This window comes from Schistocerca nitens, chromosome 4 (assembly GCF_023898315.1).
Source record: "Schistocerca nitens isolate TAMUIC-IGC-003100 chromosome 4, iqSchNite1.1, whole genome shotgun sequence".
Taxonomy (NCBI): domain Eukaryota; kingdom Metazoa; phylum Arthropoda; class Insecta; order Orthoptera; family Acrididae; genus Schistocerca; species Schistocerca nitens.
Genome location: NC_064617.1, coordinates 419,384,085 through 419,407,524, shown reverse-complemented (window position 1 = coordinate 419,407,524; position 23,440 = coordinate 419,384,085). Strand labels below are relative to the sequence as shown.

General features: G+C 43.2%; 1 protein-coding gene across 1 annotated transcript in view; it reads right to left on the bottom strand.

Moving 5' to 3' along the window:
- LOC126251616 (metabotropic glutamate receptor 4-like) overlaps window positions 1-23,440 on the bottom strand; it is an 868,913-nt gene that overhangs the window by 241,565 nt on the left and 603,908 nt on the right. Inside the window, exon 5 of the mRNA XM_049952156.1 lies at window positions 22,658-22,832. Coding sequence (XP_049808113.1) covers window positions 22,658-22,832 — 175 coding nt within the window. The remainder of the gene's footprint in view (window positions 1-22,657; window positions 22,833-23,440) is intronic.

The following is a 23,440-nucleotide window of genomic DNA, read 5'->3' as shown; positions in this document are numbered from 1 at the left end:
ACAGGTAGTGAGCCCTCCTGCCGCCTGCGAGTAGTTACTGCATATTGACGTCGAATTTCGGTAGTGGTCACATTAATGTATTAATGTGACTGAACCGTGTATTATAAACCACTTATGTATGCAGAACTTGTAATATTTACAGTTGCTGCACAAATCACTATCTAATGCCTTAAAAAACCAGTAGACAATACCAGAAATTTTTTACGGCAGTTTATAATGTGCATTCCTTAACGTGATTCTAAAATCATTCACCAGACTAAAACTTTGAAAAGAAACTTAATGTGAATTGATGTGCACTATACTCCACGTACAACACTCTCCGCAACCAAAAAAATTATTTTCAAAAACTGACCGCAAGAGACTCTGAAAAATATTTTGGGCCATATGTGTGGATGCCTATTAAAAGTTCCCACACATATCTGAAGTGACCTCAGAAACTATAGGTCACCCACCGAGCGAGGTGGCGCAGAGATTAACAAACTGGACTCGCATTCGGCAGGACGACGGTTCAGTCCCGTGTCCGGCCGTTCTGATTTAGGTTTTCCGTGATTACCCTAAAATCGCTCCAGGCCTCTGAAAGGGCACGGCCGACTTCCTTCCCCGTACTTCCCTAATCCTATGAGACCGATGACCTCGCTGTTTGGTCTCTTCCCCCAAACAACCCACCCAAAAAGACCTCCCCAAGACCATAAATGGAAATGGAAATGAGCGTTTGACGTCATTGACCGGGAGGCCCCTTACGGGGCATGTCCGGCCGCCTCGGTGCAGGTCAAACTACATTCTACGCCACATTGGGCGAACTGCTCCCTGGACGGGGATGAAATAATGACGAAGACAACACAACACCCAGTCCCTGAGCGGAGAAAATCCCCGACCCAGCCGGGAATCTAACCCGGGCCCATAGGACCACAATCCGTCACGCTATCGGGGCGTACAAGACCATAAGTCATACAATAGGTACAGAAAGCTGGCTGAAGCCAGAGATAAATTCAGCCGAAATTTTTACAAAGGCACAGACGGCGTTTTAGATTGCATGCAACCGGTGGTGGCGTGTTTGTCGCTGTTAGTAGTAGTTTATCCTGTAGTGTAGTAGAAGTGGATAGTTCCTGTGAAATATTATGGGTGGAGGTTACACTCAACAACGGAGCTAGATTAATAATTGGCTCCTTTTACCGACCTCCCGACTCAGCAGCATTAGTTGCAGAACAACTGAGAGAAAATTTGGAATACATTGCACATAAATTTTCTCAGCATATTATAGTCTTAGGTGGAGATTTCAATTTACCAGATATAGACTGGGACACTCAGATGTTTAGGACGGGTGGTAGGGACAGAGCATCGAGTGACATTATACTGAGTGCACTATCCGAATATTACCTCGAGCAATTAAACAAAGAACCGACTCGTGGAGATAACATCTTGGACCTACTGATAACAAACAGACCCGAAATTTTCGACTCTGTAGGTACAGAGCAGGGAATCAGTGATCATAAGGCCGTTGCAGCATACCCGGAATATGGACGTTAATAGGATTATAAAAAAAAGGGAGGAAGGTTTATCTGTTTAGCAAGAGTAATAGAAGGCAGATTTCAGACTACCTAACAGATCAAAACGAAAATTTCTGTTCCGACACTGGCAATGTTGAGTGTTTATGGAAAAAGTTTAAGGCAATTGTAAAATGCGTTCTAGACAGGTACGTGCCGAGTAAAACCGTGAGGGACGGGAATAACCCACCGTGGTTCAACAACAAAGTTAGGAAGCTACTGCGAAAGCAAAGAGAGCTTCACTCCAAGTTTAAACGCAGCCAAAACCTCTCAGACAAACAGAACCTAAACGATGTCAAAGTTAGCGTAAGGAGGGCTATGCGTGAAGCGTTCAGTGAATTCGAAAGTAAAATTCTATGTACCGACTTAACAGAAAATCCTAGAAAGTTCTGGTCTTACGTTAAATCAGTAAGTGGCTCGAAATAGGATATCCAGACACTCCGTGATGATGGCATTGAAACAGAGGATGACACGCGTAAAGCTGAAATACTAAACACCTTTTTCCAAAGCTGTTTTACAGAGGAAGACCGCACTGCAGTTCCTTCTCTAAATCCTCGCACAAACGAAAAAATGGCTGACATCGAAATAAGTGTCCAAGGAATAGAAAAGCAACTGGAATCACTCAACAGAGGAAAGTCCACTGGACCTGACGGGATACCAATTCGTTTCTACACAGAGTACGCGAAAGAACTTGCCCCTCTTCTGACAGCCGTGTACCGCAAGTCTCTAGAGGAACGGAAGGTTCCAAATGATTGGAAAAGAGCACAGGTAGTCCCAGTCTTCAAGAAGGGTCGTCGAGCAGATGCGCAAAACTATAGACTTATATCTCTGACGTCGATCTGTTGTAGAATTTTAGAACATGTTTTTTGCTCGAGTATCATGTCGTTTGTGGAAACCCAGAATCTACTCTGTAGGAATCAACATGGATTCCGGAAACAGCGATCGTGTGAGACCCAACTGGCTTTATTTGTTCATGAGACCCAGAAAATATTAGATACAGGCTCCCAGGTAGATGCTATTTTCCTTGACTTCCGGAAGGCGTTCGATACAGTTCCGCACTGTCGCCTGATAAACAAAGTAAGAGCCTACGGAATATCAGACCAGCTGTGTGGCTGGATTGAAGAGTTTTTAGCAAACATAACACAGCATGTTGTTATCAATGGAGAGACGTCTACAGACGTTAAAGTAACCTCTGGCGTGCCGCAGGGGAGTGTTATGGGACCATTGCTTTTCACAATATATATAAATGACCTAGTAGATAGTGTCGGAAGTTCCATGCGGCTTTTCGCGGATGATGCTGCAGTATACAGAGAAGTTGCAGCATTGGAAAATTGTAGCGAAATGCAGGAAGATCTGCAGCGGATAGGCACTTGGTGCAGGGAGTGGCAACTGTCCCTTAACATAGACAAATGTAATGTATTGCGAATACATAGAAATAAGGATCCTTTATTGTATGATTATATGATAGCGGAACAAACACTGGTAGCAGTTACTTCTGTAAAATATCTGGGAGTATGCGTGCGGAACGATTTGAAGTGGAATGATCATATAAAATTAATTGTTGGTAAGGCGGGTGCCAAGTTGAGATTCATTGGGAGAGTCCTTAGAAAATGTAGTCCATCAACAAAGTAGGTGGCTTACAAAACACTCGTTCGACCTATACTTGAGTATTGCTCAACAGTGTGGGATCCGTACCAGATCGGGTTGACGGAGGAGATAGAGAAGATCCAAAGAAGAGCGGCGCGTTTCGTCACAGGGTTATTTGGTAACCGTGATAATAGCGTTACGGAGATGTTTAGCAAACTCAAGTGGCAAACCCTGCAAGAGAGGCGCTCTGCATCGCGGTGTAGCTTGCTCGCCAGGTTTCGAGAGGGTACGTTTCTAGATGAGGTATCGTATATATTGCTTCCCCCTACTTATAACTCCCGAGGAGATCACGAATGTAAAATTAGAAGGATTCGAGCGCTCACGGAGGCTTTCAGACAGTCGTTCTTCCCGCGAACCATACGCGACTGGAACAGAAAAGGGAGGTAATGACAGTGGCACGTAAAGTGCCCTCCGCCACACACCGTTGGGTGGTTTGCGGAGCATAAATGTAGATGTAGAATAAGAATAACCCCTTGACGGTCCTAGAAGACGACCACATGACTTTACAGGCTGGGGGTTTGGATTTTTTTTTTGGAGAAGACTTGGTGTAGCGCCACTCCATGGATTGCCGTTTTGTTTCTGGTTCGAAGTGTTTCATCGGCTGAAACGATGTTCCACAAAACATAGTTACGATCAGAGTCGTAACTCGCAGTCTCTTCTGCGCAGATGATCCTTCGTTGCTCTTTATGGTCCTGTGTTAGGTGGCGAGAACGTAGCAGGTACACACCGTTGAGTACCCCAACTGATGGACGAGTGTGTCAGTACTATCAAGAGAGTCGTCCAGTTACGCAGCGAAGTGTGTGACTGTGATCCGTCGATCATCTCAAGTGAGAGGGTCTGCACGTTCCAGAACTGCAGCAGTCACAGCTGTGTGCGGCCGACCGGCGCGAGGGAGGTCGGACAGATCTGTCCGACATCGCTACGATGAAGACTGGCGTCTCGCCCAGCGACTCACTGCCAGGGCTCCGTAGACGCTCTGCAAGCGCCTGTGATTATGCATTATATTCTGGTTTTCCTGCAAAAGAAACTCAACGACAGCTCTCTGCTGGAATACACTACTGTTACAGGCGCCATTTTGAAGGCTACGTACAGCGCGGCTAGCAATCGGAACTTCATGAAACTATAAGGGCTGAAGTGGAAATATTCCACAGCGTCCCACAATAAAATCTGCATTTTCCAACCGAAAATGTCCGAGAAAAAAATGTGCTGTATTAGATACTGAATGCGATAAGAAGTCTTTTGCGAAAATATTTATCTCGTGTGTAGCCCTGTACGTAAATTAAATGTGGACGACAAATGTGTTAGACGGTGAATACGATATGGTGTTGCAGACGAGTATTGGTAATTAGGTCGGTAGGGCGAGTAACTGAATCGAATTGGGTGGGAAAGGAGGTCTGTAACACAACTTAAAGAAGGGTAAGGTAATAGGGCACATCTTGTGGCGTCAAGGAGTAGTTAATTAATTTGCTAATGGCGGGAAATGTGGCGGAGACCTATGCTTGGTTGTATAACCTGGGGCAAGCGGATGTAGGTTCCAGCAGTTACGCAGATGTCTTGAGACCTCCACAGGATAGACCAGTATGGAGAACTGCATCAAAACAGTCTTCTGACCGAACACCACGACAACAGCTGTCCAGGCTCGGCAGACTCGCCAGTAAAGCAATTTTCAAATGGCCCAAAACGACTGTCAGAAAACTGGAACACAATTTCATTCAATCTGCAGTGTACAAGATGTTCCATAATTGTAGAGGGGACTTATAAGACCAAGTTTTACATGGAACTCATGTCGGAAACGGTTCGTTTAGATGCTACAAGGAAAACCAGATGTACAGATTTCACTCCTATTTACTGTGATGTTGCAGCAACTGTTCGATATGATGACCACCAAGTTCGGTGCACACAGTCTATCTGGGCAGTAAGTTAGAATGAACTCTACCCTATGCGTAGTGTATAGTTAGGCGCGCAGTCCGGAACCGCGCGACTGCTACGGTCGCAGGTTCGAATCCTGCCTCGGGCATGGATGTGTGTGATGTCCTTAGGTTGGTTAGGTTTAAGTAGTACTAAGTTCTAGGGGACTGATGACCACAGCAGTTATGTCCCATAGTGCTCAGAGCTATTTGAACCATTTGACCCTGTGCCAGCGCTGGTTGCAGAAATATCAAGTCCACTCTTTAGGTGGAGAGGAAGGATGTACGGTCCAATCCCACGATCATCGCAATACCTGCCCAGACTTTGAAGCCGAAGGTGTGCTGAAATCTTCGTGTGCACGTGGCTTTGGGGTTTCCTTAATCCCCAATACGGCTATTTAGAGCGTTTTAAGCACCTTTCCTGTTGAAATGCGCTTCATCAGTAAACAAAATCCGCCTTGGAAACTGAAGAAAATCCACACAACGATTTAAAAACCACGTACAGAAATTGACTCATGGCACAAAACCCACCGAGAGCACGGCGCTTTCCGTCTGAGGGTGGTATGGGTGGGGTTTCTGTTCATTCGGAACACGCCAGACAGACGAATGAGACACGTGCAAGTCATGTGCAATGGCTCGACTACTCGACGATATGTTCGCTTCAAGTTGATGAAGCATCTCCTCTTCCAATAGGAAGTGCAACGCCTTCTTGGAACGCCAAGGTTAGCTCAATCTCTTGTGAATTTCCAACTTTCCCGCAGACCTTGTTCTACTCTGGCAAACATTAGATGAATTGGAGTCACACGATTTAAAAAGCAATCTGGGACGGACGTTGAGCTCCTCTTCCATTATGCCGAGCTTCGTCGTACACTACTGGCCATTAAAATTGCTACACCAATAAGAAATGCAGATGATAAACGGGTATTCATTGGACAAATATATTTTACTAGAACTGACATGTGATTACATTTTCACGCAATTTTGGTGCATAGATCCTGAGAAATCAGTAGCCAGAACAACCACCTCTGGCCGTAATAACGGCCTTGATACGCCTGGGCATTGAGTAAAACAGAGCTTGGATGGCGTGTACAGTTATAGCTGCCCATGCAGCTTCGACATGATACCACAGTTCATCAAGAGTAGTGACTGGCGTATTGTGACAAGCCAGTTGCTCGGCCACCATTGACCAGACGTTTTCAGTTGGTGTGAGATCTGGAGAATGCGCTGGCCAGGGCAGCAGTCGAACATTTTCTGTATCCAGAGAGGCCCTTACAGGTACTGCAACATGCGGTCGTGCATTATCCTGCTGAAATGTAGGCTTTCTCAGGGATCGAATGAAGGGTAGAGCCACGGGTCGTAACATATCTGAAATGTAACGTCCACTGTTCAAAGTGCCGTCAATGCGAACAAGAAGTGACAGAGACATGTAACCAATGGCACCCCATACCATCACGCCGGGTGAGACGCCAGTATGGCGATGACGAATACATGCTTCCAATGTGCGTTCACCGCGATGTCGCCAAACACGGATGCGACCATCATGATGCTGTAAACAGAACCTGGATTCATCCGCAAAAATGACGTTTTGCCATTCGTGCACCCAGGTTCGTCGTTGAGTGCACCATCTCAGGCGCTCCTGTCCGTGATGCAGCGTCAAGGGTAACCGCAGCCATGGTGTCCAAGCTGATAGTCCATGCTGCTGCAAACGTCGTCGAACTGTTCGTGCAGATGGTTGTTGTCTTGCAAACGTCCCCATCTGTTGACTCAGTGATCGAGACGTGGCTGCACGATCCGTTACAGCCATGCGGATAAGATGCCTGTCATCTCGACTGCTAGTGATACGAGGCCGTTGGGATCCAGCACTGCGTTCCATATTACCCTCCTGAACCCACCGATTCCATATTCAACTTACAGTCATTGGATCTCGACCAACGCGGGCAGTAGTGTCGTGATACGATAAACCGCAATCGCGATAGGCTACAACCCGACCTTTATCAAAGTCGGAAACGTGATGGTACGCATTTCTCGTCCTTACACGAAACATCACAACAACGTTTCACCAGGCAACGCCGGTCAACTGCTGTTTGTGTTTGAGAATGCTCTGAAAAGCTAACCATTTGCATATCACAGCATCTTCTTCCTGTCTGTTCCATTTCGCGTCTGTAGCACGTCATCTTCATGGTGTAGCAATTTTAATGGCCAGTGGTGTATATTAACGACATATCGGCGTACCCTGTAAACGTGTATTCAGGCACCCTGTTACTGCAGTAATAGTCAGCATAAAGTCAATTGACGCACCACACGGAAGCATGAAAGCAAGGCGGATGGAACCAGAGAACATCATGTGACATCGCGTCATAATACCATTCATGTATGTGGGTAGCCTACCATAACAGGCTACTTCATAAGAAACATCTGCTGCACGACTGAGAATTTCTCGTTTTCTTTGTAACGTTGGAAACAATGATTTTCCGACATGATGAACAAAGTCCCCATTGAAACCTCTAGAATTGTGTATCATGGATTGTGAAATACCCTGTGCAAATAAACAATCAATTTTTCGATCTACGAATTCCATCATACCGTCATGAGAAACGGACTTTCTATCCAAGAACGTGAAACGAACAAGTCACAGAATTGCCTGTGCCAACAGCATCTATTAGTCGTAATCAACCACTTCCAAATATCGTGAAGGTTCCTGATGATTATTGAGAAATGTAATCGTAGTACTGGTAGATATACAGCGGGCCAACCACAGCGACCCGGGAGTGCAGCTGTTCTTTCAACGACCATTACACTTAAAAAGACGTTACCGTATTTACAGTGAGTTGTAACCTATAACGGTTACCGGGCTACACTTAGGTGAGCGCCACTTAACCCCCAAATCAGCGTAAGTAGTAACTTCCCAACAACAGAGATACAACGCAAAGCTTGTATTATCATAACAAAATCGATGGTCTACTTGAGTCTAATAAAGCAGGGAAGGAGAGGGAGGGAGGATGGGGGAGTTGGGGAAGGAAGGATTAGGGAAGCAGATTGATTATTGTGGGGAATAAAGACAGAGCTACTTTATTACAAGCTGCATATAACACAGATTTTTCAAATATCGAACCGAGCTACACGTTACGAACATGAATATGTAATGTCCATAAATGGTGTTTCAAGACAATAAAAGTCAGTAGAGAGGTGGTTGAGGGGAGCGGGAAGGGAGAGGTGAGGAGGAAGATGATGGGATGCTGCAACAGGGAGCTGGATAATTTTTTGCCAGTGCACAATCTTTAGTACGTAAAAGTAAATATTTAGATAAGTGCATGTTAGTGTGCACAAAATAACTACGCGTGATTAAGGTATGTGTACTGTTGCCAAGTTTCCTATCTGTTACGTATATAGATCACACGTTACATCCTAAAAACTCTTTACTGGCTCTAATTTACAGTCATTTGTTATTGTCTTTATACACTTATTAGTAGCTGAGGAAGTGAAATGTTTTATACGTAAGTGCCGCCGCGAAAAACTTCGTTCCCATACTTTAATGAATGATTGCAGGCGGATGGATCTTATGAAATAAAAAGAAGTCCATATAAAGTGCAACTTACGTTTCGATCTGGGATGAAACCAAGCACAATTCAGATGATGGACAAAGGCTGTCAAGAGCATGGGACGCATTGAAATGTCAGTAGTTCCACTAACAGCAATCCTTAACGACTTGCATAGAAGCTTTTCTATGACCACAGTCAAAATACTGCGAAAAATCGCACGAGCTTACTTGTCACAGAAAAAACGAGGGAACGAAAAAAGTAAATACGAATAAAAAGTGGCTGCTATTAAATTGTATTTGGCAGCTGGGAACAGTGGAACAAAAGTGTGAATAGCGCCATTCAGCGACGTAAATAGCTTTAGAGACGCGGCGAAGCACAATACAACGTCTGCTGCAGCTGTTGTAAGCTGTTGTCAGAGTTTAGCCGTTAGCGGGTTCAAGCGTAATAAATTTGACTACGTCTTTGTTCGCTGTCAACTGTATTCAGTTTCACCATTTTAAGAAAACTTGCGAAGAAAACAATTGTGTACTGGAAATGAAATACTCGGTTGACTAAAAATAAACACTAATAGTTACCTTCAGGTACAGTTTGCTAGTTTAATACCTTTTGTTTGTTAACATTAAGAATGAAACAACTTTTCTAATGAGACCTGGCATCAATTGTTTTCCTCATAATTGGGTCAGCAGCTGTAAAGAAATTGTTTAAAACGTGTCAGAGTTCCGCTGAGGCTGTGTGTCATTTAAACAAAATTGTTGTTTGTCACTATTGCCAGATTCGAGTGCTTGTTCATCATGAGATGTCTTGTATATATGGTAATACACAGGGTGATGCACGAAGATACGCAAATATTTTAATATGTTGTTCTACAAGTAAAACTACAGAAATAACTTCGTATAAGCTTAGGTCCGCAAATGTTTAATTACGGAGTCACGGCTAATGAAAGATTTTGCCTGAAATTTAGCAACTTCGCTGATACGAAGCAACAGAAAAACTGTACGAGGTTAAAGTAAAGCACAGTTTCCATTTATTTGGTTGTTATTGATCTGGTGAATCTAATAAAACGTGTCCCAGACTTGTGCCTGAAGTAGTTTTCCAGAACATCCAGAGAAGCAAAGATTATTATACAAGTAAATTTGTTTACTTTCCATTAAGAGAATAGAAACGTTATTGTCATTGTTGGCAACCTTTAGTGAGTTATTTAAGTCGATTCCTAAGGCTGAAACGAATTAGTTTTCTGTATTATTCAGTGAAAGAACATAATAACAACAGTGTATTTAAGTGAAACCACACAGTAACTGTTGTAGTTTGTAGATTATTTATGAAATAGAGATGGATTTCAAATTTACTACAAACAAATACGCCGATATGGTGATTATTTATGGCAAATGTGATGGTAATGCTACAGTTGTAGTTAACAATTGTCGTGTACGTTATTCAACTCGGAGGATTCCGAATGTACGGTCGATTAGCGGAGTGTTTTGAATGTTACGGGAGACAGGTTCTCTGCCTAGTGTTCATAATCAGTACGACCGCTCGATACGTGAAGGCGATGATGAGGATATTATGGATGATGTTCAACGTAGTCCGGGTACCAGTACACGACGTATCTTTCCACGATTAGGCGTTTCACAATCTAAGGTATGGGGTACACTTAAGTACAATCATCTGTATCCTTACGATTAAAAAATTGCATCGTTTACATCCGGGAGATCCTGCCCTTCGCTTGGAGTTGTTCGACTGGTGTAATACGAATCGGCGGTTACAGAAATATATTTTATTTACTGATGAGGCACAGTTTATTCGAGATGGTATAAACAATTTACATAACGAGCACGTATGGCCCGAAACAAACCCACATGCAACTGTGCAATGCAATTTCCAGCAGCGATTTAGCATAAATGTGTGGTGTGGTATAATCAACACACACTTGTAATCGCGTACCAAGTGGAACATCTTCGAGCAAGCGGGACATTTCTTCTTGAAGGAACTGTAAGTACGTCTCGCCAGCTAGACGTCCTAGGAAAATGAGTGGTCCAATAAAGTGTGTGTTGATTATACCACACCACACATTTATGCTAAATCGCTGCTGGAAATTGCATTGCACAGTTGCATGTGGGTTTGTTTCAGACCATACGTGCTCGTTATGTAAATTGTTTACACCATCCCGAGTAAACTGTGCCTCCACACTACACCAACGCCGTTACTACACATTTCGATGAATATGGCTCAAATGGCTCTGAGCACTATGGGACTTAACTTCTGAGGTCATCAGTCCCCTAGAACTTAGAACTACTTAAACCTAACTAACCTAAGGACATCACATACACCCATGCCCGAGGCAGGATTCGAACCTGCGACCGTAGCGGTTGCGCGGTTCCAGACTGTAGCGCCTAGGAACGCTCGGCCACCCCAGCCGGCTTTTGATGAATATTTTCCCCAGAAATGGATTGGTCGTAGAGCTACACGTCTGTGGGCACCCAAATCGCCCGATTTAATACCAATGGATTTTTGTGTATCGGGATGGATGAAAGGTATAGTTTATGAAGACAAAGTCATTACACGTGAGGCATGAAACTGAAACGAACAACAAAACCTGTTCATACACGTGCAGCTAAATGCATGGAATCGGTGGGACCGACGACCATAGCAGTCTGGTTCCTTTCACCCCACAAACCAACCAACCATGGAATCGGTGGAGACATTTTTGAGCATGTATTGTTTATGTATTGTGAAACTGTATGTACACTGTACAACTTCCTTAACACTGAGCTTTGTTTTTTCGGTTTAACGTGAATTCACGCGTGCTATGGTACTAATAAAAGCAGATTATCTGGCACTTTCACACAGTTTCAGTTAACGTTATTACCACCATTTTTCCAAAATTAAATTCTCTACACCTTCTGTTGAAAATTTTGTACAATTGTCTAGAATTTAAAAAACAAATTTGGCCAAGTAGTTAATAAATTAAAAATTTCACGAAATTATTTCTTTGCTTCTTTGGATATACCAGTAACTAAACATTTGCGGACCTATGTTTATGTGAACTTTTTTCTTTAGTTTTACTTGTAGAAAAACGTATTAAAATATTTGTATATCTTCGTGAATCACCCTGTATATGCTAGCAGTAGAACGTACATGCAGTCATAAATAAAAAAGAAACTGTCGCGACATGCCTAAAATTATGCTCCGAACAGACTATAGGGATCAAAGTGAAACGTAACAGTAGGTTAAGCTGTTCATACCTGATACCAAGTATACTACACAAATCCATTTTACTGTATACTTGTAGGCATACAAAAATATAAATACTACGCGTAGTTTACAATCAAAAGTTATATTAAAAGTATAGGTGATAACACTGCTTGATCAGCTAAAAGAAAAAGCCGAACTGAAACGAAAGGCAGAGGGACACGGATTATCGCTTATCACAGCTGAAAGGCATCAGACGGTTGTGTGGAAATTCTGTGGTTCGTAGCCTGGTTTGGAAGGGCTTGCACGGATATTCGAAGGCTGCAACTCAGAGTGCATCCCATCGCTGTCAGTTCTATACTTCGCTAACCGCTACGTGGAAAGAGATACGCAGAGGCCACTGTGTAAAGTCAAGAATGCCCACATTACTTGGCAACTTACTGTCATAAAATCAAACTTTCGAGTACCAACATCGATGTTAACGACTAGACCCTAAAGATAAGATGCTTTGAAGTTCCCGGAAGTAAAGAAGTCAGCAGTGAAGAATTATACCGCAAGTAACAACTGAAGAAGTCAACCCCTGACGCCTTAGAAGGTTACGTGATCGAAACAGGTCTGTACTTAAGCTACATCGCTTTCCTAGGACGCTGAAATTGTTACATCCTACTAATTTTCGTGCAAGTGCCCATCGACCTGAAACTAAGAAGCACAGTACGTATGAATGTGACAAATACGAGATGTTTCAAAATAATTTATCCAGTTTCACAAGAATGCATGAATAGCAACAGTAACTTGGAGCGAATTTTTAACTTACGCATCGAAACTAAAAGTTTGCCTGGCTGCCAGTTGTAAGTTATCTATTCATGTGATTGGCATTAAGGGTTTCGGTTCTCTCCATACGTATATGCAGCAAACATCTACATCATACTCTGCAAGCCACCTAATGGTGTGTGGCGGAGGGTACTTTCGGTACCACTATCTGATCCCTCCAACCCTGTTCCACTCTCTAATAGTGGGTAGGAAGAATGATTGTCGACAATCCTCTGCAGGTCTTCTGCAAGTTCTTACTATCTTCTGGCGTTGCTACTTTGATATAGACAACTGTATCATCTGCGAATAGCCTTAAAGAGCATGCGACGCTTTCTATTAGATCATTTATGTATACTGCAAACAGCAACGGTCCTATCACACATCCCTGTGGTATTCCGGATGTTAACTTTACATCTGTCGATTTAGTTTCCTTAATTCTTGAGCATAAAGCATGTTCCATTGTTCTACAACAGATTGGCGTCAACGATATAGGTCTATAATTATGTGAATCTGACTTACGGCCTTTCTTAAAAACGGGAATGACCTGCGCTTTTTTCCAGTCGTTAGGTACCTTTCATTGCTCAAGCGTTCTACGATAAATTACTGCTAGAAAGGGGAGCAAGTTCTTTCGCATAATCTTTATAGAATCTTATACGTATCTCATCTGGTCCTGAAGCCTTTCCACTACTAAGCGACTGTAGCCGCTTTTCAATTCCGCCATCGGTTATCTCAATATCTGCTATTTCAATATTCGTATGACGATTGAAAGGAGGGACAGTGTTACGGTCTTCAGCGTTGAAACAACTTCGGATGACCGAATTCAGTATTTCGGCCTTCTCTCTGTTATCTTCCGTTTCGATGCCGGTATGGTCGCTGAGAGAATGAATATATGATTTTGAACCACTTACTGGTTTTACATACGGCGAAAGCCTCTTAGGGTTTTTACTCAGGTCGGTTGACAACGCCTTACTTTCAAAATCATTGAACGCTCTTTTCATTGCTCTCCTTACGCTCATTTTCGCTTCATTCAGCTTTTGTTTGTCAGCTAGGTTTTTACTTCTCTTGAATCTGAGATGAAGTGCTCTTTGTTTACGTAGCGCTTTTCTAACACGGCTATTAAACCAAGGTGAATCTATCCCATCCCTTAAAACCTTATTCGGAACATACTTGTCTAGGGCATACTGAACGATGTCTTTGAATTTTTTCCATTTGTTCTCCACATCTTCGTCCTCACCACCGAATATTTGATGTTGACAGCTAAGATATTGTGAAATTTGTATCCTGTCACCCTTGCAGAGAAAATATATCTTCCTACCTTTCTAACATTCCTTTTAAGACACATCGTCATAGATGCTGTCATAGCCTTATGATCACTGATACCTTCCTCTACGTTAACTGATTTGATAAGTTCAGATCTGTTTATTGCCAAGAGGTCCAAGACGTTATCCTCTCCAGTTGGTTTTCCAACTATCTGCTCAAGGTAATTTTCGGACAAGACATCCAGGACAATGCGACACGATTCTCTGTCTCTGGGACCAGTTTTGATGGCTAACACTCCCAATCTATACCTGGCAAGTTGATGTCACCTCCTATTACAACGGCATGATCAGAAAAAATTACTAATAGTATTCTGCAAGCTCTGCTTGAAACGCTCTACAACTACAGATAGCGACCCAGGTGGCCTATAAAAGCATCCGATCACCATTTTTGACCGTTTTTTTTATACTCAATTTCACCTAGATTAATTCACATACGGAATCCTTGATAACCTCGCTAGATTTTATTGAATTTTTTACTGCAATAAACACGCCGCCACCATTGGCGACTAATCTATCCTTACGATAAACATTCCAATCTGAACTTAGGATTTCGTTGTCATTGACGTCTGGTTTCAACCAACTTTCTGTTCCCAATATATCTGTGATTTATATCCTTCAGTAAGCGATACTAATTCTGGGACCTTCCCTTGGATGCTCCTGCAGCTTACTAAAGTCATAATAATCTTTTCTATCTCTGATCTGCGTGGACCAAGATTCTCTGAGGTCGCAGTGGCTGATTTAACAGGCAAATCATCTTTGCTCCCAAGAGAGGAGTTATCTAACCTAAAAAAGCCCTGTGTGCACGCCACATGTACTCCGCTACCCTGGTTACCCCTTCTTGTGTGTAGTGCACGCCCGACCTATTAAGGGGAACCCTACAATTCTGCAGCCGATGGGGGAGGTCGATAAATTCGCATCCGATGCCGTCGCAGCGTCGTCTGAGCCTCTGGTTTTGACCTTCCACTCTGCTCCAAACCAGAGGACCGCGATCAACGCTGGGTACGATGCTACAAATAGACGGTTTAGCCTGCACCCCGCGTGCGTTGCTAGTTGCCTTCACCAAATCAGCCAGCCGCCGGAAGGAGCCGAGGGTGGCCTCAGAACCCTAGCGGCAGGCGTCATTCGCGCCGACATGTACCACTACATGCAGTCGGTGGCACCCAGTGCACTCGATAGCCGCCGGCAGGGCCTCCTCCACATCAGGGATGAGACCTCTCGGCAAACATACCGAGTGCACAGTGGAATTCTTTCCCGCCTAGCCTGCTATCTCCCTGAGGGGCTCCATCACCCGCCTAACATTGGAGTTCCGAATGACTACCATACCCACCCTCTGCACTTGTCCGGACTGGGCAGGAAAATCGTCCGCCGATCCAACAGGACAGGCATCCCGTGCTGGCTCCGTATTTCCTGCTGCTCCCTCTTTCGCCTTCTGCCCAGTCACATGCGAACCGACCACTGTCTGCCACCCACTCTGGAGTGAGGACGGACCGGTCAGATGTTGCTTATCAGAAACCGTAGAGACGTAAGAGGTCCCGAGGGGATTCCAGTGGCACCAAAGGCCGCAGATCTCGTCACTGGCGTCCCGAGGTCACCTCAACTTTGAGCATTTGCTAGAAGCTTGTCGACGGTAGCCAACGCAGCTTCCAGCTGTTTACACTAGGAAGCCGCCCTACACAAGATTATTAACAAGACTTACGCAACAAAAAATACTTCGATTAATTTTCTAACCACTGCTCTACACAGTAAAATTCACACGTACAGTTCAATTCTTTGCAGGAGGAAGTGAACAAAAACAAGGACTAAATTAATTTACTGTTTATCAGACAAGGGCTGCTGCAGCTCTGCTGCGCGACCTCTCGGCTCGGCGGCTGCCGCTGTAAAGTGCATAGCAGAGGGTCCCATTGTACCAGTTACAAGGATTTTGGTCCCGTTTCGTTCACGTATAGAGCGAGGGAAGAATGACTGTTTAACCGAGCGGTCTAAGGTGCTGCAGTCATGGACTGTGCGGCTGGTTCCGGCGGAGGTCCGAGTCTTCCCTCGGGCATGGGTGTGTGTGTTTGTCCTTAGGATAATTTAGGTTATCTAGTGTGTAAGCTTAGGGACTGATGACCTTAGTAGTTAGGTCCCATAAGATTTCATACACATTTTTTTGACTGTTTAATTGACTTTGTGCGTACTGTAATTAACCTAATCTTATCCTCTCTACGGAAAGGAGCCATCATTTAGAGACAGGTTTTGATAATTTGTTAGTAGAATTTCTCGGGACAGTTTACGTCTGTTTTCAGGGGTGTGCTAGTTTAATTCTTTCAGCATCTCTGTCACACTCTCACGCGGTTCAAACAAACCTGTGACCATTCGTGTTGCGCTATCTCTGTACGTCCAGTTTCCCCTGTTAGCCCTATTTGATATGGATACCACACTCACACACACTTGAGCAGTATTCAAGAATGGGTCACATGAGTGATTTGTAAGCAGTCTCCTTTGTCGAGTGATTGTGTTTCCCTAGCATACTACCAATAAACCGAAGATTGTTATCTGCTTTATCCCACAACTGAGACTATGTGATCGTTTCGTATCCCTAGAAATTATTACACACAGGAATTTTTACGAGAGTGTATTAAACATTATGTCCTGAATTATTTATGTGAAAACTCTTAAGGCGTTCTCAATAAAAGAAAAGTTATTAACATTCAACGTCTTTATTCTTCATGTCTGCATATTTATTTCTCAAATTCGTCACCCTGGCGACGAATGCTTTTCAAAAAATGGTTCAAATGGCTCTAAGCACTATGGGACTTAACATCTGAGGTCATCAGTCCCTTAGACTTAGAGCTACTTAAACCTAACTAATCTAAGGATAACACACACATCCTTGCCCGGAATACATTTCTCCAAACGAGAGACCAGTTTGTTGATACCGTCACTCTGCTTGCGGCGCTTCATCACCGTCAAATGGAACTCATCAAAGGCATTCTTTAAGTTTTGGAAACGGATGAGAATCTCATGGGGCCAAGCTGGGACTGTAAGGAGGATGAACGAAGATAGTGGACCCAAGACGTCGGATTGTGCAGATGTAGTAGTGTTCGTGTTTGGTTTGACATTGTGATGCTGAAAAACAGGGTGCTCCAAGTGTAAAGGAACTCTTCGAATTCGAAGACAGCTCCATGCGATCTACTTCACTGGTGTTTCTGAATACAATGTATTTATAGTATCACTTTCACAGTAAAACTTATGGGTAGTAACAAAGAACATCAAGACTATGTGCCACGTAGAACCAGTGGCAAAGTTGTAAGACGTTTACAGTAAGCGATTCACCATACTAGGAGAATTTGCAGTTTAATTCCTTATGAGTTAAGACGAGCCAGTGGCTCTTGTAATCGTCTCAGCGCGGCGCGAGTCGACTTGCTCAAACACTCGACGATTTTCTGCAAGAGAAGAAGCGAATTACTCTGCCTGCAATTTGCCTATATTTAAGCTGACGGCCATGTGTGTTTCTTTCTGATCAATCACAGCATTTGTACTTGTTACAACTCCACCCACTACAGGTTTTGTAGCATATCACGGGTGTCGTTTCTCTCGTAGGGCAGAGTTCAGCTTCTGCTATGTAATACTGAGATAAACAGGTTTTTCATTCATGCAAGTTTTAACACAGGGAGTTACAGTAAGTCACCAGAGTTTTGAGTTGTGTTTCTCCGGAAGTTTATCTGCGATCTCTGGCGGCGTTCCTGTCGAGAGGCTTTCCAATGTGTCGTTGTTAAAAGCAGGGAGAAGGGCTGGTTTCGCTGGAGGCCTGTGCAGTGGCTCCGGCGTCTCGTTGTGTCCGCTGTATGTCCCACTGTGAAGTTGTTGGCCTACAGGGGCAGGGCGTTGCCGTCTAAATATTCTCCTTCCCTCAAAAATGCGTCTCATTGCTTGTGTCTGGGAAATTACTAGTGTGAGTGTTAGTGGTTTATATTCACGAGATGTTGGTTTGTTTGTTCGCTTTGCCTATCAATGAAATTCGTACATTTTTACGTAACTATGTAGTGTGACATATCGCGTTAACCAGAATTGTTTCAGAAATTCAATGTAATGTGTGTTGTTTGTTTGACACCTTACATATCACCACCAATCCACTATCATTTTTGCACTGAAGTTAGACAATGGTTAAGGCATTGTCTATGTCAGTCAAAAGTTATACTTTTTCTCAAGCATTGGTTATTGGTCAGCCATTTAGTCTAGTCTTTATTATATTTAACTCTGTTGGTTTGTATACTTTAATTTTTAAAATGATTAACTTTCTTAATGATTTAATTGTCTCCCTCAACTGAGGACTGTAAATATTTATACTGATATCAATTTCATTTTCTTATTTATTTTAATGTGTTGTGCGTGTTTTAGATTTTATATCGAAGATGAGGAGCCTCACACATATATCTTTTAATGCCGTTTTCTAAACAACTTACAATTTAAATCAGCTCAAAAAGTTGAATGATTTTAGACTTAATTCAGAAATTCAGTGTTCACATACTGCTGCTTGTTTTACAAAAATTATAACTAATACAAATATAACCAACACTAATATAATTATCAAAATTATTCTTTAACAAATCCAACTCATGTCAAAATTTTGATTTATGAAAAATTCAAAAAGTATTATAGTCGCAAACGATGTTCATAAACATATATTATTAAAAAAAATATTATTCCAAACAGACAACGTGCTTCTTAAGAAATGTTCCTTTCATAATAATGCGTGAATAAAATTTTAAAATATTACACTCATAGACAGTAAATTAACTTTAAAAAATGTTATTTTTAAGACACAATATATAAGAACAGGTTTTCTTTTTAACATATTATTCTAATTAATATTCTAAGTACATAAAACATTTCTTTACACAAAAATACTCTTGCATTACTCGTGAAACGATGAACATGCAAAGACTGTTATTAAGTTCTTTTTCAGACACTTACACATGTAGTATAGAGAGATGAATCGATATTAATACATTGAAGTCCTATGTTAATTGCCTGACACTGATCTTTACATATTTCGACCTCTATTTTCACACAATGTCTACGAATGTTTTTGCATGAGTTTGATGAAGAATGTCTTCGCACAGAGCTGAAGGACTTGTACGAGATGTCTGTTGGCTAACCTTTGGGTGGGCAGCGTCATTCTTAATCTAATTTTGCAACAGGAGGTTGCTGTAGTTTGGTGTGGCCCTCATAATAATGTGGACCTTTTAGCGTGGAATCTCGTGGAGTATTGGTTTTAAAAACGTTTATTTTTCTTCTCAAGACGTTGCTGAAGGTATTTATATTTTTAAAGCACTTCGCAGACAACCAGTGGAAAGGTATATATTGAAATATTTTTGCCCATATTTTCCCTTCAACATCAGTCTTGGGGCTTTTCATCTTCTGTTCTGCCAAGCATCTTCCTTTCTTCTAACTTGAAACTTGTCTCTTTTCTGGGCACGATATAGGAAATTATTGATTACTAGTTGCTTTGAACTTTTATATTCGTTAGTGCTTCAATCGTTGATTATGATGTGTAGTTCAGCACTGATCGATTTTCCTTCAACTCTGTAGTTCAATATAATATCGCAGTCTGCTGGCGACAGTGCGTTTCTATACGTAATTTGTTGCCAAATTGTGCCTAAGCCAAGCCGGGGTTCCAGCGAGGTGTTTTGTTGTTAATCCGCGCAGGCTGCTGTTTGGTTTTTTGTGGCCCGTCGATCCTTGCACTCTTTCTGATTTCAGTATCGTTCGAAAGGGAGTTTTCACAAGGCCTGGACTCAACGGTTATCTTCTGCTGTTTATCCACCGTCCTTGTACTCTCTGTACCACGGCAAGGTTGCTACCGCAGTTAGGTACAAGGGTTGCGTCGGTTACAAATCATAATCCTTCTCGTGCCTTTGCCGGCGCCTCAGCAATGTAGAAAATCATTAATCTCGTCCATTCATGTGCTATATACATTTTCAGTTGTCGTCCACTGCATCGTCATGGGCAGTTGACGATTGTCATCTTCTTATGAAGTATTTCATATGACGAGAGCATTTTACTCTTCAATCTATTCAACTGTTACTACATGTGAGTACAGTCTCCTCATAAATCTATTCAGTATAATAACCAAATATTCTTGGTTTTTCTCTATGTTAATGATTTTGTAATCTCTTTAGGTAACTGTTCTGAATTTCTGATGAAGCCAACCATGGCGTCGAAAGCAGGGTAAGTAAAATCTTACTGTAACCGGTTGACTGTATGATACATATCATATACTAGTACGGTGGAGTCAATTGAACACGAGACTGACACATTATACTGATAGGTCTACAAACGTTACACCTCCTTAAGAGAGCAATTTACAAAAGAACCACACAGTCATTATAATGACTGGGGGGTCCCATGAAAAACCAGGTTATATGGCTATGTCAGAAGTTGAAGAAATGCTATTTACATTTTCAGCTACTTGTATTTTCAGCAACTTCTTTATTTCTGCTGGTTGAGCTTTCTAAACGTAGCTAGTGTTGCTGACGCTGTCTGGCTCTGCATCGGCTGGTATCGTCGAAGTTTTGCATTATTTCCACAGCACGCCTGTTGCTATGAGAAATCCAGTGATGAAGCCTGCTTCTCCACGTCTGCACAGTAAGTGTTTCTGTACGAAGTGGTTGTCATATTCGCAGAAGGTGACGTATACCTTGAGCGCCAAGGACATTTCATAGAACTTCTTCGTTTACACGGTGGTTGTAATTAAGGTGCAGCTACTCAAAGAGGTCCAGTGTGTGATTATAGTATGGCTGCAAAACTTGGTATATACCGTATACTAATGTGGATCCGATTCACAACGGACAAAAATCAATTCCAATTTTGGCCACCAGGTACAAATCTGTCCCTGATCAGGATCTCGTCTACATCTCCGGTGCTCATATTGAACAATTTGCGAAAGCGTTGATTAATAACAAAATAAGCGTTATACCTTTCTCATTTGTTTGCCCTTTTTTGTACAGTTCTGTTACAATCCATTATACATAGAAACATTTACACTATTGGCCATTAAAATTGCTACACCACGAAGATGACGCGCTACAGACGCTAAAATGTAACCGACAGGAAGAAGATGCTGTGGTATGCAAATGATTAGCTTTTCAGAGCATTCATACAAGGTTGGCGCCGGTGGCGATACCTACAACGTGCTGACATGAGGAAAGTTTAGAACCCATTTCTCATACACAAACAGCAGCTGATCGGCGTTGCCTGGTGAAACGTTGTTGTGATGCCTCGTGTAAGGAGGAGAAATGCGTACCATCACGTTTCCGACTTTGATAAAGGTCGGATTGTAGCCTATCGCGATTTCGGTTTATCGTATCACGACATTGCTGCTCGCGTTGGTCGAGATCCAATGACTGTTAGCAGAATATGGAATCGGTGGGTTCAGGAGGGTAATACGGAACGCCGTGCTGGATCCCAACGCCTCGTATCACTAGCAGTCGAGATGACAGGCATCTTATCCGCACGGCTGTAACGGATCGTACAGCCACGTCTCGATCACTGAGTCAACAGATGGGGACGTTTGCAAGACAACAACCATCTGCACGAACAGTTTGACGGCGTTTGCTGCAGCATGGAGAATCAGCTCGGAGACCGTGGCTGCGGTTACCCTTGACGCTGCATCACAGACAGGAGCGCCTGCAATGGTGTACTCAACGACGAACCTGGATGCATGAATGGGAAAACGTCATTTTTTCGGATGAATCCAGGTTCTGTTTACAGCATCATGATGGTCGCATCCGTGTTTGGCGACATCGCAGTGAACGCACATTGGAAGCATGTATTCGTCATCGCCATACTGGCGTATCACCCGGCGTGATGGTATGGGGTGCCATTGGTTACATGTCTCGGTCACTTCTTGTTCGCATTGACGGCACTTAGAACAGTGGACGTTACATTTCAGATGTGTTACGACCCGTGGCTCTACCCTTCATTCGATCCCTGCGAAAGCCTCCATTTCAGCAGGATAATGCACGACCGAATGTTGCAGGTCCTGTACGGGCCTTTCTGGATACAGAAAATGTTCGACTGCTGCCCTGGCCAGCGCATTCTCCAGACCTCACACCAACTGAAAACGTCTGGTCAATGGTGGCCGAGCAACTGGCTTGTCACAATACGCCAGTCACTACTCTTGATGAACTGTGGTATCGTGTTGAAGCTGCATGGGCAGCTGTACCTGTACATGCCATTCAAGCTCTGTTTGACTCAATGCCCAGGCGTATCAAGGCCGTTATTACGGCCAGAGGTGGTTGTTCTGGGTACTGATTTCTCAGGATCTATGCAAACGAACTGCGTGAAAATGTAATCACATGTCAGTTCTAGTATAATAATTTGTCCAGTGAATACCCGTTTATCATCTGATTTTCTTCTTTGTGTAGCAATTCTAATGGCCAATAGTGTATATAGGTCTTTCTTACAATCACAGCGACTGATTTGTACCTGCTGGCCAAAATTGGAACTTTTTTCCAGCTTAAATCGGTTTTGCGTTTTCAAATATGTTCCAAGTTTCGCTGCCTACACTGGACCTCTAGAAGTGTCTGCACTTTAGTTACAACCACTCGGTATTTTGGAGAAAAGATCACATAACATACAATTTACCGTATTGGTTCCGCACATTGATTAAATGTAGGCATTTGTGCAGTGAATTGTAGATCGCTCGCAGTACTTACCGGAAGGCGTACCCGAAGGCCATAACGGCGTCGCTGACGAACTGTAGCTGATCCTCGAAGGCGGTGTTGTTGCGAGTGAGCACCTCCTTGGTGGTGCACGGCGTCGTGTACTTGGAGTTGTACGGCGTCAGCGAGCTGTTGGGGTACTTGCAGTGGAAGTGGTCCTCCCAGAACTCTGCAATGGGCACAAGAAACGGCGTCACTATTGGCCAGTTATTCGAAAGCGCTGTGCGCCGTACCGGACAGAGGGAAGAGAGGTGCCGGAAGGGGGCGAAGAGGGGCGTGTTGGTGGTGCAAAGCCTTCTGGGAGTGCGCGGCGATAACGATGTCGGAGGAGCACGAAAAGAAATTAATGGTGGAAATAAAAAGAAGTAACGTCTACAAAGCGAAAGCTAATAAAAAGAGAAAAGATTTCACTTCTGTGTTGTAAGAACAGAGGGCGAGAAAGTTAAAAAGAGGAAAGAGTGGGGAGGCTTTAAAATAACAAAGGAAAGAGTAGGCAGCGAGACGTTGTCTTAATGAGAGTGTTTGTCATTCGGTGGGGCACTGAAACACAAGAGACGGCGGCGCACGCAATGAAAGGTTATGCTATTCGTTTAGGCTATTCTCCATCTTTTAAAGACTGTTTTTTTATAGCAGCTGCGACTAACAACAGAGATATGACAGGCAATGTAATCAGGACTGCTAGTGCTAACATAAATACCCACGGCATGCTTGGGCGTGGAATGGCTGGCAGTGGATGGCAGAAGGAAAGCAAGCACAAGACAGAGAGCTCGCGAATAA